The following is an 18,255-nucleotide window of genomic DNA, read 5'->3' as shown; positions in this document are numbered from 1 at the left end:
CTTGAGGGGGAGGTGCTGTTATGATTGGGGTCTGAACCCCTCTCAAACTTACCTCTTTCCTGGGGGTCAGCTTCTTAGCTGGCTTCTGTTTCTTTTCTCTGTCCTTTCTGAGCTGGCTCTGTCTCTCTGTGCTGGCAGCTTCCAGCAGCATGGGGTTAATTGTTTTACTTTACTACAGCTGTGTGTTGCCTGAGTTGCTCTACCTCTCTTTGGGTGTACTGGCTTCAAGTGTTTCACGGTTTTGCATTGGTGTGGGTTGGGCCTCTCTGGGTCAGTGTGCTTTTGCCTAGGTCTAGGGAGTGTGACATCATCAGGGAGGGCCTTGATAAGGAAGTGGGTTCTTTCCTTCAGGGCCTTTGCAACAGTGGTGTTTGCTGTAGGTAGGGTGGTGCAGTGTGCACTTCTGACGTTGTGTCTAGTTTCCCTGCTTGCTTTTGCTAAGGTCCAGGTTAGTGTTGGTGCAGTGTGCACTGGTGTTTGTGTGTTTGGTCCCCCTGCTTTTCCCTCTTGGTTTTGGAAGCATTGCTGTGTGTAGGGCTTTGGAAGCTCTGTTGTTGATAGAAGTACTTCGGGGTTTGGTGTTGTTAGGAACACTGCAGAGTTTGCTGTTAGAAGTACTTCTGGGATTGTGCTATTGGGAGCATTGCAGTCTTTGCTATTGGTGTTTGGTGATTTAGAATCACTTTTGGCTTATGTGTTAGCTTCCCTTCTTTTTCCTTGTGGCTCCCCTGTCTTCCCTTTTAGTGCTAGGAGCTCTTCTGGTTGCTTGCCAGAGTAGTGCTTGGAAAGCACCTTGTTAGTTGTATCTAGCTTGCTAGAGCAGTGCTTAGGTAGCTGGTTAGTTCTGTGTTTAGCTTATTAGGGTAAAGCTCTGCTTGTAGCTTGGTGCTTAGTAGCACCTGTGTTAGCTTTGTGTTTAGTTCCCTGCTCTGTTAGTTTAGGGCTTAGGAAGTTCCTTTCTTGAGCAGGGATTAGGAGCTCCTGTTTAGTATAGGGCTTAGGAAGTCCTTTTGTCAGTTTACTGTTAGGAACACTCCTGCTGGTTTAGGGCTTGGGAGCACGTAGATCAGTTTAGGTTTAGGAGCACTTCTGTTTCCAGTCCTGGTCCCTATGTCATCCGGTATCCAGTAAGTCCTGTCGGCTACTCGAACCTAGGAGCTCAACTTCTGGGGGGCTTAGTAGCTAAGTGCAGGTGAAGCGGTGTGGACCAGCCCAGTGTGCTCCAGTCCCGTGTTCCAGTCCTGTGTCCTCCAGTCCGGGGGACCAGTCCAGTGTGCTCCAGTCCAGTGTGTTCCGGTCCGGTGTGTGTTCCAGTCTGGTGTGCTCCAGTCCAGTGTGTTCCGGTCCGGTGTGTGTTCCAGTCCGGGGGATTGCAATCCAGTGTTCCAGTCCTGTGTCCTCCAGTCCGGGGGATTCCAGTCCAGGTGTTCCGGTTCGCTGGGCAGTGCCTGCAGTCCCTGCCGGTGTGCTTACCCAGTGTTGGTTGGTGGGTTTTGCCTGCTGCTGTCGCTCCTCGTCAGCAGCCCAAGGGCTCACGTTTGCTCCAGAGCCCGGCCCCGCGGGCTCTGAACCTGAGAACCTGACACTTACACTTCTGTTTTGTTTGGCCACAACAGAGGTTCCCACCAACTTTGCCTCTGAGCAGGTAGGTGCTGCCACTAGGACTTCTGAGTGAATTAAGTGCCAATCCCTGATCCAGACCATTTGTAAGAATGAAAAGATGACTGGAATGTCTACCCGCCAGGGAAATACCCCCTGGCCAAAGCACCAGGTCTCAGAGACCTTCCAGACCCTGACATAGGCCAGAAATATAGAGAATATCTACACCTTTAGCAGCATGGCAATGACTGAGTAAGAAAAAATTCCTTACTTCTCAGGTGCCATCTTTCAAGTCCAGGCTATAATCTAGAAAGCATCTGAATCTTCCATAAGAACTGGATCTTGGAAGCAAATCCTGGCCCTCTCAACAAGGGTAGCAGAGGACCCACAAGGAGCTGAATCAAATCCACATACCAAAAGCAGCAAGGCCAATGTAGCATAATCACAATAACCAGAAACAAGTGCACTACCAAAGGCACCGAGTCCTCATCAGCAGACTCTGGTGTGGAGCCTTTAGAGAGGAACCCCTTCTGCAATGTCTCATCTACCCCCAACCCAAACATCCTCCAACAAGGAGGATGGGGAAATTCTGGACAGACCAGCCACACCCACCCCCTCAGGGGACCATAGCTGTCTTGTCTGGTGCCTAGAAGCCCCTGGGGGCCCGAGACCCAACCGCTGAGATGACTCCTCACTAGCCGTGCCTCTGGCACTTCCCCGTACAACCCAATACTATCCCCATCACATATGGGGCAAATGGAATTGGATGCCAAGTCCAGCAGAGAGGGAAATCCCCAGCTGATCCCCTCTTCCCCGATAGGGGAAGCCTACCCATCTTGGTCCATGTGTTCAAAATATGGTACACGGATACATTGTGTGAGCTGTGGTGGGAATGGAAACTTCAAGAGTGTGCTCCAACCCCTGAGGACAGACATGGGCACTCCCTGCTGCATTCCCATGCAATGTAATGCTATTCCTGTCTCACATGGGACAAAAGGAACTGACTACCATGCTTCTGTGGTAGGCTCCACATTGCTGGCCAGCCAGCATCAAACAAGCTCCTGGCATGTCACTTTGGTATGTGGCCTTCTCCCATCCCCAAAGAGGCAGTATCGGCTATCCAAGGTCCAATTACAAAAGGCCTGCCACCAGCCTCAGCGAGGATAAGCAAATCCAATCAGCCTTAGCCTGCTGTTCTGTCCCCACTTGTTTTATTCCCCCCAAAAATCTGTTTTCTCTGTCAGGGGAGAAACAGCACCAGCCTCCATAGCAAAATTTTCTTTTTTTCTCCTTCAGAGCCATGGGAAGGAAGGGGAGGGGAAACTTACTCCCGCTGTTTGGCCCCATGAGGCCTGACGCAGCTTGGCACAAGGCTCGGAGAATTTGGCTCAAATACAGATAAATACAAAAAATCCTGTTGCTCCAGTTCATATGCACCATCTGCTGCAGGCAGAGAAATACTGGAATGTTCCTGGCTGTACCACTCCTTATATCAATGATGTCATCAGAATCTTCCAGTCCTGCTGGACATAACCCATAGGCCTGGACTAGTCTAGCAGGAAGGTAAGTAAGTTTTTTAGCACATGCGTTAGAATGCTGTGTGCTGATGCTTGGCACAGCATTCTTATGAAATGGTTACTGCATCGAGGCCGAGATGTAGATGCGAATGTGGCTGTAAATAGTTTGTATGGACATACCAGTAACTGCCTGGAAGATGCTGTGAACTGTTTAAACTTACAGTAAAGCTTTAATTTTCTTTGGGAACCACACAACTGGTGCACAGCCTGATTACTGATTCACAGAAATTACCAACCCCTATATTAAAAAAAAAAAAAAAAAAAAAAGACAGTCCAGTGGGGGAAGGCTAACACTAAGGGAGTCTTTTACTAAAGATTAACTCGAGTTATCTGCAGCAAGGCCCATAGGAATAAAATGGGCCATGCCACAGATAACTCGAGCTAATTTTTAGTAAAAGACCCCCTAAGAAAACAAAATAGTTAAAATTACTGTTTAAGCAAAGATTGTACATTCATGAATCAAAGGCTCTTGCTACCTTCTTTTTTATTAGAAGTCTTCATATTGTATCATATTTCTATTACATGATTGCTCTACAATGCTGTTAAATGTATATATTTCTGATACTATGAGGAATATTTTCAAAGCACTTAGACTTACAAAGTTATATAGTTACAAAGTTAAGGAACTTTGTAAGTCTAAGTGCTTTGAAAAAGTGCTTTGAAAATGAGACCCTAACTTAATCCTAATACTAGGATTCAATTTGCCATCTCCAAGTTTACCTCATTGATTGCATTTATGCTTATATATGGCCATTTTACTATTGTTATGCTGTTAACAAAATTGTAAGCGTTATGTCAAGCTGTACACCACCATGAATCTCTTCATAAAGTTGGTTAATAAATTCCAACTAACAAACATCACATGGAAAGCTTAAGAATATTACTTACCAAATATCTTCATAGGTTCAATCAATTTGAGGGTAAAAGTTTGTGACTTCTCCAATTCCTTTAACATCTTGGCAACCTCATAGTGACGTAAGCCCACAACATTTGTTCCATTAATGCCTTCTATGTGATCGCCCACACTGATCGTTTTGACTCTGTCAATAATGCTGCCATCTTTAATACGCTGCCAAATTTAAAAAAAATGTTCTCGACAGTTACAATACATATTTTTATGGGTAGCATAATGCAATACGTGTTTTACAAATGCAAATTTTTAAAAGTTCTTGTTGTACATTATGGAAAATACAACCATTTTTAAAGATGAAACAGGTAAGTCACTGAACTTTGATGCATGTGGGGGGTTTTTCTGTTAGAAAACACACTCATCCTTTTGGTAAGGAATTTTACATATTTCCATCTACACTACTCATCATTTTCAAATTGTAATCATGGCCATGGCAAAATAATGTTACTGCCCTTGCTAAGTAGGTTTTTGCAGGTATGCCTCTTCTAAGCTTGTGAAACAATCTGTAGTTTGTGTCAGACTTACAAATTGAGGGCAATCTATCTTGTTCCATAAGTCATCAACAATGAGAAGGTGAACAGAAATCATAACTTGGTTAAACACTGCCTCTGAATCAATTAAAAAAAAAAAAATCAAACTGATCCCGTATGTGTAAGAAAACTTGTGACACTGTTCTAACCATAGATTCTCTCAGATGTTCGAGTAAACTGTAGGGTAAATAATAAATGTTAGACACCATTTTCTTTTAATACATTTGTGATCACATCAATGGGGTCGATATTAAACATGGTTTACGTGGACAGGAGACGTTTCTGCCTGCTTGAACCACACATTGAGCAGGGTGGTCTCCCGGGGACAGAGGTGAGGAAGAGCTGGAAGAAATGAAGGCACAGTGCATTCTCACTGTCCATGCATTCGGTATTCACGGAAAATAAAATGTAATCCATTTTCTCTGTTCACAGGCATTTTTATTTGCGGCCATGCATAATGTAGTGCAAATGAAAGTGTGTTCCCACGAGGAAGAAGATATTCATAGAGCTGTGCATAAGCATTGTTACATCAAACACTTGTATATACTGTACTTTTACAAAAAAAAAAGTGTTTAAAATAAATGTATAAAATGCGCAACATAATAAGTAAGCTGTTCTTTACAAGAATGCTACATGAAATGATGAGTTTTATGGTGTTCACTGTACACTTTTGCTACCTAACAGAGTCGCACAGGAACCTAACCCCCTTTTCCCATAGGATCAATGGTTCCGTATTTGCATTTTCGGTATTCACAGGGTTTCTAGGAACCTAACCCCAGAAAATAGTGAGAATGGACTGTACTGGTGATTTTCAATGCCGGTGCCTATATACTTAACCGGACAAATAGGACCACATACAAATGAGACCTACGTTTACCCAGGGGGTCTTTTACTAAGATGCGCTAACATTTTTGGGGCGCGTGCTAAACGTAAGAGACGCCAATGCATTCCTATGGGTGTCTCTAACGTTTAGCAAGTGCGCCCAATTTTAGCGCACTATAAAAACGTGAACGCGCATTAATAAAAGACCCCCCCCCCCCCCACAGTTAGGTATATGGGTAATAGCACTGAATATTGGCCAGCACCCACATAACGTCTAAATCCACCTAAAACCTAGATACAGGATGTTCAATGCCAGTGCTGGGACATTGCCTGTCATTTGGAGTACTGTGTGCAATTCTGGGGACCGCACCTATGGAAAGATATAAACAGGATGGAGTCAGTCCAGAGGGCGGCTACTAAATTGGTAATCAGTCTCCGTCAAAAAACATATAAGGACAGGCTTATGAACCTCAACATGTATACGCTGGAAGAGAGGCAGGAGAAAGGGGATATGATAGAGACGTTTAAAAACCTCAGTGGTGTTAATGTACAGGTGAGCCTTTTTCAAATGAAGGAAAACTCTGGAATGAGGGGCATACGATGAAGTTAAGAGGAAATAGGCTTAAGAGGAATCTAAGGAAATATTCTTTCACTGAAAGGGTGGTGGACGCGTGGAATGGCCTCCTGTTGGAAGTCGTGGAGATGAGGACTATGTCAGAATTTAAAAAAGCGTGGGACAGGCACATGGGATCTCTTAGGTAAAGGAGGGGTTAGTGGTTACTGAGAATCAGTGGCGTAGCTACGTGGGGCCCTGGCCCCCTGCCGACGACCCTCTTGAACCCCCCTCCCACCACCAACCCTCCCCCACCATCGCCGCCCATCCGCCCCGCCACCGCATCAGGTACCTTGTTTGCTGGCGGGGGATCCCCCAACCCCGCCAGCCGAAGAGCCTTCTTCAGCGCCTGAGTTAGTAGACTCCGGCGCCTTCGTTCAACGAAGTTCGTTGTGTGATCAGCTGTTTCTGACGCCTTACGTCCTGCACAGGGCTACATGCACGGTGCAGGACGTAAGGCGTCAGAAACAGCTGAGCTGATCACACAACGAACTTCGTTGAACGAAGGAACCGGAGTCTACTAACCCTGGCGCTGAAGAAGACTCTTCGGCTAGCGGGGTTTGGGGACCCCCGCCAGCAAACAAGGTACCTGATGCGGCGGTGGGGTGGGCGGCGGGAGGGGAGTTCAAGAGGGTCGTCGGCAGGGGGGGTCCAAAGTGGCGGCAGTGGCGGCAGCGGGCAGGCAGGGGGAGGGGTCGGCGGCGGGGGGAGGCGGCTAAACAGTGCCCCCCACCTCAGGCTCTGGCCCCCCCTCCCGGCGAGGTCTGGCTACACCCCTGCTGAGAATGGGCACACTGGATAGGCCATTTGGCCCTTATCTGCTTTCATGTTCTATGTTTCTAATAAGATCTAATACATAAGGGAGGGGGGGGGAAGAAGGGAGGGAGGGGGATGAAAATGTAAAAAGTTGCTGGACAGATAAGTGGATCCTTATATACCACCAATGTGCTTGCTAGTGAAGATATGTTAATTATAACACTAGATAGAGAGGAAGTTAAGCACTATTTAGATATGTTTGTTGTGATCTCTAATAAAAATTATTGAAACACAAGATCTAATCCAGCCCACGGTTGTCAGTGGCTTTAAAACTGCTGACTGCCGCATGCTGAATATTGCCTCAATGATAGCTAAGAAACTGTACAACCTTTTGAAATATATTGCAAGGGATCAAGTATGAAGCTGGATGGAGAGGTGCACAGAAAAGAAACTATGTTACTGAGACGATAGCCCATGTTTAGAGTTACCTACCAGGTACACATCTCACCATTGCTCCTTTATCTTGTCTGCTGAGCCCCCCCAAAACCCACTACCCCCAACTGTACACCACTACCATAGCCCTTACGGGTTAAGAGGGTACCTATATGTGAGTACAGTAGGTTTCTGGTGAGTTTTGGAGGGCTCACAGTTTCCTCCACAAGTGTAACAGGTAGAGGGAGGTAGAAGCCTGGGTCCACCTGTCTGCAGTGCACTGCACCCACCAGTAGACTACTCCAGGGACCTACATGCTTTTCTAATGGACCTGAGTATAACATCTGAGGCTGGCAAGTAATGTTTTTCATCACCTTCTTGGGGGGTGGGAGGAGGTTAGTGACCACTGGGGGAATAAGGGGAGGTCATCCCTGATTCCCTCCAGTGGTCATCTGTTTATTTAGGGCGCCTTTTTGTGCCTTATTCGTTATAAAAACAGGTCTAGCTCAAAACGTCTTAGTTTTAGTCCTGGACGTTTTTGTTTTCTTCCATTATGGCTGCAAAACATCTAAGTCTCAGGAACACCCAAGTCCCGCCCTGAACAAGCCACTGATACGCCCCCTTGAGATTTGGATGCACTTCTGATGGACTTCAAAGAAAAATGTCTTTGTATTCTGTAACGACAAATAGATTTTAGAAACGCCTATGACCTGCCCATTCCATTCCCATGCCCCCTTTTCAACTATGCGACTTAGAATTTACATGCATCACGTTGTAGAATACCCTTAGTCAGCTGTGCACATAAGTTCTAATTATTGCCAATTAGTGTCAATTGCTTATTAATTGGCAATTATCAGCGCTGATTGGCTTGCTAAGTTGTTTGTGCAAATACAGAATACGACTATATCCGCCAGTGCAACTTATGTTGCACCATTTAGAATCTGAGGGAAGTGGCTAAATGCATCTCACTATTCCTGAACTTTCTGTTCTTAGTTTTTAAATGTAATATTGGCATCCTGGGAAGATCCCCATACACATTAAAAACACAGACTTCAGTATCATTAATATTAAACCTTCCAAGAGAATGTCACAACCATCAATTTCACCTTTTGGACAATACATGATAGTTTGGTCACTGGGAAATAATGGTTTGACTAAGCTCTACAGGCACAAGTATTTTTAGCCTATCAACTAAAATATTCCACCACATCTACCTTCCCTTTTCTTAAAACCATTTTAGTAGAGTAGCTAAAACTTACCTTTATAAAAGCATAACCAGCTCCATTGTCAGTAATGGTAAGCCCAAGTGAATCCTCAGACTTCAAAACATTTACTTCCTTTCTTGTACCCTTCACATGGGCAAAAATGAAATCTTCAAGACCAATTTGTCCTCCTAAGAGTTTGTCCATATCAACTTTGTGTGTATTTAAAGTACAAAACAAAATCTGTGGGGGGAAAAAAGAAAAATGTTGCTCCGTTCAGACTTCAAAAGTAAAGTAAAAAAAAAACACCATGCAGAATCTGAATTTCACACTATAAATATACTATAGCAAACAGGGGTGTGCTTAATTTGGAAACAAAACAGGAAATTCCCTATCTCCTTTTGCTTTTGTTTTGTCTTTTTTTTTTAATGAAACATAAGAAACCAAATTTTGTTCATTAAAAAATTAAAACACTTCCACACACAAAAAAGACCCCAGAACCCTCTCTCTCTCTCCATCAAACTTATTCCATGACACTTCCACCCACCTCTTACCCAGTGGTTCCCAAACCCAGGCCTGGAGGCACCCCAGCCAGTCAGGTTTTCAGAATATCCACAATGAATATTCATGAGAGAGATTTGCATTCAGTGAAGGCAGTACATGTAAATCTCTCTCTCATGAATATTCTGTTATGATTCTGCCTGTTTGCTGAGGGGGAGGAGGGGACGTCTCTTCTGATTGGCTGCCAGGGGTTGTGCTGACGTCAGGGGATAGTACTTTAGCCTGCAGCTGAAGAGTTTCTCTGCTTTTGCGTTACTTACTTGATGGTAACAGGAAAGCCTGATAGTTTTCTCTCAGAACGTGCTCTAGGTTCTGACAGGGATCTGTGTTGTATTAGAGGATTCTTTTCCTTCCCTCTGGGTTAGCTGCTGCTGCTGTGTGTGTGTGCCTAGCTCTGTAATCAGGGTCAGCTGCTCGTTTGTTTAGTGGGGGCTGGGCATTGCTCAGCCTCCAGGGGGCCTGCTGGCTCAGTGAGTTTAACCCTTTGTGTACTGTGTGTATTGTATTCCTGCCTCTGCCAGTGTGTTTGTTGGATGGGCCCCCGCTCCCTCTCGGGAGGGGAAGCGTTCTCTCTGATTGTTTGTTGATTTATGGCACTCTCTCTCTGCTGGCTCTACAAGCTTAACCCTTTGTGTTCTGTGTGCCTCTGTCTACAGTGGGCTTGAGGCAAAGGCTTTGTGTGTGATTGGGTTCCAGTTCAGCCGTGAGGCTCGCACGAGTGGCTCTGTGTGCGTGGGTTCCGGTTCGGCCGCGAGGCCCGCCTGTATGCCTATTTCCATTCTTCCTGAGGGACTGTGGGGAGGGGTAGCTTAGGGGGTATTGTGTAGCTGGGGTGTGCGGTGGTGGGTCGGTCTCCCCTTGGCCTGGGTCGGCGCCCTGCTGGCCTCGGCCAGGGCCCAAGGGCTCACGACCAACCCAACGGATTACATATTCATTGTGGATATCCTGAAACCTGACTGGCTGGGATGCCTCCAGGACCAGGTTTGGGAACCCTCTGCTCTTATCTATCTGAGGGTGGAAAGCCATTCAGCTACTCCAGTGCCATATTCTAACACTGTGACAACAGGCGTGAGGCCAGTGTCATTTTGAAATATGGTAATAAAACTGAGTAAGAGACTATAAACCAGTGGCGTAGCCAGACCTGACATTTTGGGTGGGCCTGGAGCTAATATGGGTGGGCACTATGTATATAGGTATGATGGATTTCTAAGTAGTCTGCCCAACAGCTGCCCTGCATCAATATAAACCACATATATACTTAATAGAAAAACAGATATTTGTAATACATTTATGATAATATGATATCTGTTTTAGTGGCTCTTTCCAGGAGGAAAGAAATCTCTACATGAATACAATACCTGCTAGAGTGTCCCTATAACCAGCCCCTCCTCCAAATGACACACTAATTACGATTTATAACAATTTACTACTCTACCTATGAAAAGCTGGCATGTTTGAACATATAAGTGAGATTAAATAAACATGCTACCAACATTAAAGAACGACAACATGGAGCAGCAGCTCAAACGACTGTTTGCTTTGTTTGGGACCATGGCTGTGCCGGGTAGGGGAAAGAGACAAACCTCTGAGGAATCAGCAGGAGGTATATCCCAAGTGATGAAACACACAAAGCAGTCATGGCAGGCAAGCTTCTGAAAGCTGCATGAAAACAAACAGTACTCTATCGTAACTAGCAGTGCAATAGCCCCGGGATATTTATCAAAGAATGTTTCTATACAGGTTATAAAAAAGAGTTCCGTAATCAAATACTCACGCATGCTTTTTCAAAACCCGAGGTTGACAACAGACCCAGCCTACACAAAATATAGCCCCAGGCCATTTCTGGAATAACTTGGAACCTCTTCCCTTTTGAAAGCAGGGTGCGCGCTTAACATATCTAACCTCTTTGAGCTGCAGCCCTGCATTCACTGTTGCTGGCTTCCGAGTCCCAGTCCCGGGCTGGTACTTCCCTGGCCTGAAGGCTGAAGCAAGAACCTTGAGCTACAATCTTGCTTGTGGCAGGCAAAACAAAAAACAATATGAAACCATGTGCGGGGCCGTAGCCCTGCACACGCTGCTGCCTGCGGCTAACTTCCTCCTCCCTCCCCTCAGGATTTAACTTCCCGTTTTGGAGAGGGAGGAGGAAGGGAGCCTGCAGCAGTGTGTGCAGGGCTACAGCCCCGCACATGGTTTCATGCTGTTTTTTGTTTTGCTTTGAGGGTCGGATTCGGAGTGAGACGTCCCCACCACAGGGCAGCTGGAGCTGACGCTGCCAGGAAGGGACCTGAGCCACCCCAGCCCAAATGTTGGGAGCCAGTTGTTAAAGTTTAACAACCGGCTCCCAAAATTCTTTAAAAAATAACAAACAGATCTGGAGCCGGCTCCAGCACATCTCCTCCAGCCGAGCTGCAACACTGGCGGCAGAAATTTCCTTGTAACACTGGTCTGCATGCTGCGGGGAACGGGGGTAAGGCAAGGCAGGCGGAGAGCTCCTGTTTTTTTTTTTTTGCTGTGTGCCGACTGCATGTGTGGCTGTGAGCAGAGCCAATGAGGCTGCAGCCCTGGCAATTTCCTTAAGCCTAAGACAGAATTGATTGGAGGATCAGGCAGAACTGGGTGGGCCTCAGCCATGATTGGGTGGGCCTGGGCCCACCCAGGCCCACCCGTAGCTACGCCCCTGCTACAAACCCCCTATAACCAAACACAGTGCTTAAAGGGAATATCAATCATCTTATAACAACACCTCACCTAGCAGCTGCACATAGGGTCCAGAAATTCTAGGATGCTGTAGAGAGGAATACTGGTACATGGCGCCCAGCTAAAAAAATATCACTGCAATTACTGGGTTAAGTGAGTTGTAATGTAGATAGCTGGAAACCCATATCTCATATAGTGCAGATGGTTGTCCCTTGGGAATAATCCATTAGATCCTTTGGCGTTAATTAATGAAAGGATGGTATAAATCAAGAACAAATTACTCATGTAACCAAAACTGCTTTTTGGAAATTGAAAACTATTCACCAGTTGAAACTGGATTTGCACGAGAAAGTAATGGCTACAATGGTTCAGGAATTAATACTGAGCATCCAAGATTATCCTGTAACATTCTGCATATGGGTTTATTGGTTTAGTTGAGAAAAAAAATTGCATATGGTACTGAATGCTTAAGCTAGGATGCTGTTGGGAGGAGAAAAATTGAAAGTGCCTGTCCTTTATTAAAAAGGTATATTTACTTATTAGGATTTATTTACCGCCTTTTTGAAGGAATTCACTCGAGGCGGTGTACAGTAAGAATAGATCAAGCATGAGCAATAGACAATTACAGCAGTAAAAATATTCAAAAACAATACAAAGAATGGCATGGTATACTATTTACAATGTCAACACAATATGTAATAGAACATTATAGGTCCCTGATGGCGAACCTATGACACACGTGTCAGCACTGATACGCGTAGCCATTTTCGATGACATGCAGCGCCACCGCAGTGTGGTCCGCCCTCCCTCCTCGCTCCCGGAAACTAACCTTAAAGCCTCCTTTCACGTCGCAGCAGCAGGGCAGGCCACTCCTTCCTTCCGTGTCCCGCCCTCGCCTGACTCTACCAAAACCCTCATCCACACCCTTGTCACCTCTCGTTTAGACTACTGCAATCTGCTTTTTGCTGGCCTCCCACTTAGTCACCTCTCCCCTCTCCAGTCGGTTCAAAACTCTGCTGCCCGTCTCATCTTCCGCCAGGGTCGCTTTACTCATACTACCCCTCTCCTCAAGACCCTTCACTGGCTCCCTATCCGTTTTCGCATCCTGTTCAAACTTCTTCTACGAACCTATAAATGTACTCATTCTGCTGCTCCCCAGTATCTCTCCACACTCGTCCTTCCCTACACCCCTTCCCGTGCACTCCGCTCCATGGATAAATCCTTCTTATCTGTTCCCTTCTCCACTACTGCCAACTCCAGACTTCGCGCCTTCTGTCTCGCTGCACCCTACGCCTGGAATAAACTTCCTGAGCCCCTACGTCTTGCCCCATCCTTTGCCACCTTTAAATCTAGACTGAAAGCCCACCTCTTTAACATTGCTTTTGACTCGTAACCACTTGTAACCACTCGCCTCCACCTACCCTCCTCTCTTCCTTCCCGTTCACATTAATTGATTTGATTACTTTATTTATTTTTTTGTCTATTAGATTGTAAGCTCTTTGAGCAGGGACTGTCTTTCTTCTATGTTTGTGCAGTGCTGCGTATGCCTTGTAGCGCTATAGAAATGCTAAATAGTAGTAGTAGTAGTACAGAAGGAAGGAGGAGAGGTCTGCCCTGCTGCTGCTTGCTGCGACGTGAAAGGAGGCTTTAAGGTTAGTTCTGGGCCCGGTAGCGGGTGGAGGGGGGCCCCGGCGACCTCGGGTGGGCAGCGATCTCTGGTAGGGGGGCCCGGGGGTGGTCCTAGTAGCAGTGATTTTTCTCGAAGTGACACACCACCCGAGTTATGCTCGGTTTTTTTGGCGAATTTTGACACACCAAGCTCAAAAGGTTGCCCATCACTGTTATAGGTGATAGCAAAGGGTAAAGCAAAGATGTAACATATAGAAGGGTAAGAAAGTAGAAAGAATTAGAAAGTAAGGTGATTAATTTAAAGAAAGTTGCACATGAGGTCAGAGAAATGGTTAAATGTTATCTCAGCTAGAGCAGGAGTGGGTAAACATGTACAGCTGCAGTATATGCAACCTGAGTACTCCTTGTGTGTGTGAGTGAGACTAACAAGTTAGTTACTTCTTCCAGGAAAGGCTAGGTTGAAGACCCAAGCTTTTACCTTCTTCCTATAAGTGGATGTTCTGTTCAAATTGTTTATTTTGACTTTTAAGGTCCTTCATAATCAAAAACCCCTTTATTTATGAAATAGCATAAAATACAAAAGGTAGTCCTATATTTGTCCGCTTTGCTATGTGGGTACCAGAAGTAAATATCCAGGTTAGATTCAGTTTGCGGCAGTCAGAAGCTGACCACCCCAGGCTGTATATTGGGCAGAAAATAGTTAAATAGAGCAGGAAGAATAACCAAGACGAAAAGGAAAAAAAATGTCCTTTTTCAGTAAAGTTCACCCCACCTAAGCATTAGTTTTGTAATATACCTTATCCTGTTATAAAGAGAATTTTTCTGATGGAATGCCAGCTTTTTTATTCCAAAAATTTCATTGTGTCAACTATCTTCTGAACATAAGAAATGCTACTGCAATACTGGATCAGACTGAACTATTCGGGCCTCCACTCCTACCACTTGCCAGATGTTGGGGAAATTTGTGCGGTGGCCTATCTGCATTTCCACTCAGTATTCTCCAAGATAACTCCTAATTCCATCCTGAACCACTCAGGCCTCTTCTCCTGCCAACTTGTTCTCTGTCCAGCTACTTACCTGGTGCTGGGGAGATCTTTAGCTCATCTGCATATTCCTCCCAGCATCCTCCAGGGTGACTCCCAGGTCTACCTTAAGCCACTTAGGCTTCTGCTCCTACTACCCATTCTCTATCCAGCCACTTGTCAGAAAGCAAAAAAAGTGATCACCCTAAGTTTATATTTTCCCTTCTCCTATTTCCTACAGTTCTACTACACTTTCTCCTTCTGATGCTAACTCTACCCAATCTCAATCCATTACATACCTCAAGACCACACTGCCCATCACTACTTATGTCACCTCCCAGCCATTTTGTCTTCTACCCTTTCCTCAGTTCTAGAGCATCAATGTTTTCTCTCTTTCATTCAACCATCTCCATTCTCTCTGAGCACATGTCATCTCTGTCACTTGACTCTATGCCTCTCCTATTCTTATCTATCATCTCCTGTTCCTTCTCCTCTCAGCTTGAGTTATCAATTCCAATCCTGGTCATCCAAGGCAACTTTCATCCTACCTGTACAGATCAAAACATAACCCCTCCAATCAAATTCCTATTCTTCTTTCTCCTCTCCTTTTCTCATGTGTCCTATGGAATGTCCACTCTGTCTCTGACAAACATGCCTACATTCATGACCTCTTCTCTCTCATACTCTGCATCTTCTTGCTCTGAGACTTGGCTTTTCCCTGAAGACTCTGCTTCAGTTGCTGCTCTCTGTCATGGAGGCTTTTTCTCCCACACACCTCGCCCAGTCCAACTGTTAATGGCCCTGTCCTCCAGAAACTTGTCCAGACCTTTTGTAAATTCCGCTGCACTACATCCTCTGACATCAAATTCCACAGTAACAGTGCACTAACTGAAAAAAAATTTGTTCTTGTGTTGCTTCCAGTTACTTTGAGTCTACAGTAGTCTTACTACCTGAGGGGCTAATGCAGAAAGCCATGAATTAGAACAATGTACTAATGACTAAGCGCACAGCTTCTAAAGTGAACCTAACATGATAGTTTTGCTCTCTAGTGCAGTCAACTAATACCATGCAAATTACTGCTACATTACTGCCAGAAAAAAAGAACCCACACCACAGCAGCAGCAGATTCCTGTAGAAGAGCAAAATAAAATCTTCCTATCAGTGCAAGACTGATGATTAGCTCACACGACAGGTCAGGAGTCATTTAAAAATGGCCAGCTGACGCATGGGGGGTGGGCTCCTCTGCCCCCTCCCAAATAATTAATTCTCTACTGATCCTTGTTCCAGACCCTTAATCCTTGGAAGCCCACCCTGATATCCCCAAACCCACATAAAATATCACTGGTGTCTAGTGGACCACCCACCCCTAACCCCCCACTGGGCCCCTCCCTCAATTATCCATAGTATCTAGTAGAACCCCCACAGCCCCCCCAAAAATATCACTGGTGTATAGCAGACCCCCCAGCTCCACCACCCCTCAGACTCATTCCCTCGCATACCACTAGACACTAGGGATATTTTTACGAGGGATTTGAGGGGGTGAATCAGGGGGTGTGATGAAATAGACACCACATATTTTTTGTAGGGAGGAGGAAATCAGGGGTCTGGGATCCCATTAGGTATTCAACTGATGGGAAAGCTTGCTCTTTTTCTTTCTAGGCCTCCTCAGATCTGGCGTTCGGGTTCCTTCATTGTGCTTGCCTTAAAAATTTCTGCAGCCTTCATTTTGTTCTCCAATAATTTCAGACCAGGAGTTCTCAACCCAGTCTTGAGGACAAACCAAGATATCCACAATGAACATGAATGAGATAGATTTGCATATTATGAAGGCAGTGCATGAAAATTTCTCTCGTCCATATTCATTATAGGTATCCTAAAAATCTGATTGACTGGGCGTGTCCCAAGGACTGGGTTGAGAATCCTTGGACTAAAACAATGTAAGTGGTATATGAAACATTTTCATTTCCCATACTTTTATGGCTTGAACATATACGACAAAAATTCATTTTCAACATTGCATGTCAGTTATTGGCATCCAATATGTAGCTCTCTTTCATAAGCACATAACTCAAAATATCTGCAAAATTGTCTGTACATACAGTACTTCCAAGACACAACCTACAGACCTCCCTGATCTAGAGTTCGAGACCGACAGAGGGGCCATTTACTACTACTAATCATTTCTATAGTGCTACTAGACGTATGCAGCGCTGTACACTGAGACAGTCCCTGCTCGATAGAGCTTACAATCTAATTAGGACAAACAAGAGATAAGAGAATTACTAAGGTGGGAATGATGAAACATGGATACTGAACAAGTGACTAAGGGTTAGGAGATAAAAGCAGCATCATAAAGGTGGGCTTTTAGCCTAGATTTGAAGACGGTCAGAGACTGAGCTTGATGTACCAGCTGTTTATTCCAGGCATATGGTGCAGCAAGATAAAAGGGAGTCTGCAGTTAGAAGTGGAGAAGAAGGATGCAGATAAGAGAGATTTACCCAGTGAACGGCAGGGGCGTATCTGAGGTTCGGCGGTAGGGGGGGGGCAGGGGCTAGAGTGAGGGGGCACATTATAGCCCCCCCCTACCACCGTCAACCCCCCCTACCGCTGTTAACACTCCCTCCCTCCCCGCCTACCGCCGTCACCTACTCCGAGGTCCGCTTCCTCCGGCTTTTTAAAATATTGCTTCAGCTGGCGGGGGACCCCAACCCCCCGCCAGCCCAGCTGCGATCTTTAACTTTTTCATCCTCGTCGTGCAGCGCGCTGTGAAAGCTGCATGCATCTTTAGATCCAGTTGGATGGAGTCTGACGTCGCAGCACATTGTAACGTCAACGTGCTGCGACGTCAGACTCCATCCAACTGGAACTAAAGATGCATGCAGCTTTCACAGCGCGCTGCACGACGAGGATGAAAAAGTTAAAGATCGCGGCTGGGCTGGCGGGGGTTGGGGTCCCCCGCCAGCTGAAGCAATATTTTAAAAGCCGGAGGAAGCGGACCTCGGGGTAGGTGACGGTGGTAGGGGGGTCCGGGGCAAAATCTGCGGGGGCCCAGGCCCCTGTGGCCCCACGCAGATACGCCCCTGGTGAACGGAGTTCCCTGTAGGGAGATATAAGAGTGGTACTGAGAAGCTGCAGAGTGAATGCACTTGTAAGTCAATAAAAGGAGTTAGAACTGTATGTGGAAACGGATAGGGAGCCAATGAAGTGACTTGAGGAGAGGGCTAATATGAGCATAGCGACACTGGCAGAATATACGTCGTATAGCAGAATTTTTAACAGACTGAAGGGGAGAGAGATGGCTTAGTGGGAGACCTGTGAGAAGCAAGTTGCAAAAGTCTAAGCGAGAGGTGATAAGAGTGTGGATAAGGGGAGGATGTGGGATAGGAGACCTGGACCTTACGAAGGAGATCTTGTGCCTCTGATATTCAAGGGGAGAGATCTTGAGAAGAACAACGTTAAGAATGTGTTTAGAAACTGGGCACTTCATGAAGTACAGCTTTCCAATCTTGTTCAATTATGCAATTACAGGTCAAAGACCAAACACAAACACAACGTATAGGAAAAGGAAACAAAACGGTATATTGCATTAAAAATACATCCTAAACAAAATTTTATTTAGCTCACTAGAATAAACTTTTTTTTTGCAGCAGTAGCACAGTCTAACAAAGCAATCTTTTAAATCAGAGTTTATTATTTTTTCTGAATAGGGAAGCCATCAACAATCCACAGCAAAACTATGTGTACAGCCCAACCCAAGATAATAAGTTATTAGTTAACCATCATTACTTTCTGTAACAAATGGCTGAGAGCAATTCTAAGCAGATAATTATATTAACAGGGTTAGTCAGCCTTGTCTAAAGTTTATATTTAACTGAAAGACAGTTGTTAATGATTATGAATAGTAG

At 45.4% G+C, this 18,255-nt stretch overlaps 1 protein-coding gene across 2 annotated transcripts in view; it reads right to left on the bottom strand.

Moving 5' to 3' along the window:
* GIPC2 (GIPC PDZ domain containing family member 2) overlaps positions 1–18,255 on the bottom strand; it is a 71,691-nt gene that overhangs the window by 42,304 nt on the left and 11,132 nt on the right. For both annotated transcript variants that reach the window (XM_030206689.1, XM_030206690.1), the window contains exons 2-3: positions 8,499–8,684; positions 4,065–4,245 (exon numbers count right to left, since the gene is read on the bottom strand). In XM_030206689.1, the coding sequence (XP_030062549.1) occupies positions 4,065–4,245; positions 8,499–8,684 (367 nt within the window). The remainder of the gene's footprint in view (positions 1–4,064; positions 4,246–8,498; positions 8,685–18,255) is intronic.

This window comes from Microcaecilia unicolor, chromosome 6 (genome assembly GCF_901765095.1).
Source record: "Microcaecilia unicolor chromosome 6, aMicUni1.1, whole genome shotgun sequence".
NCBI lineage: Eukaryota > Metazoa > Chordata > Amphibia > Gymnophiona > Siphonopidae > Microcaecilia > Microcaecilia unicolor.
Note: the sequence above shows the minus strand (reverse complement) of the source record. Positions and strands in the feature narration are given on the sequence as shown.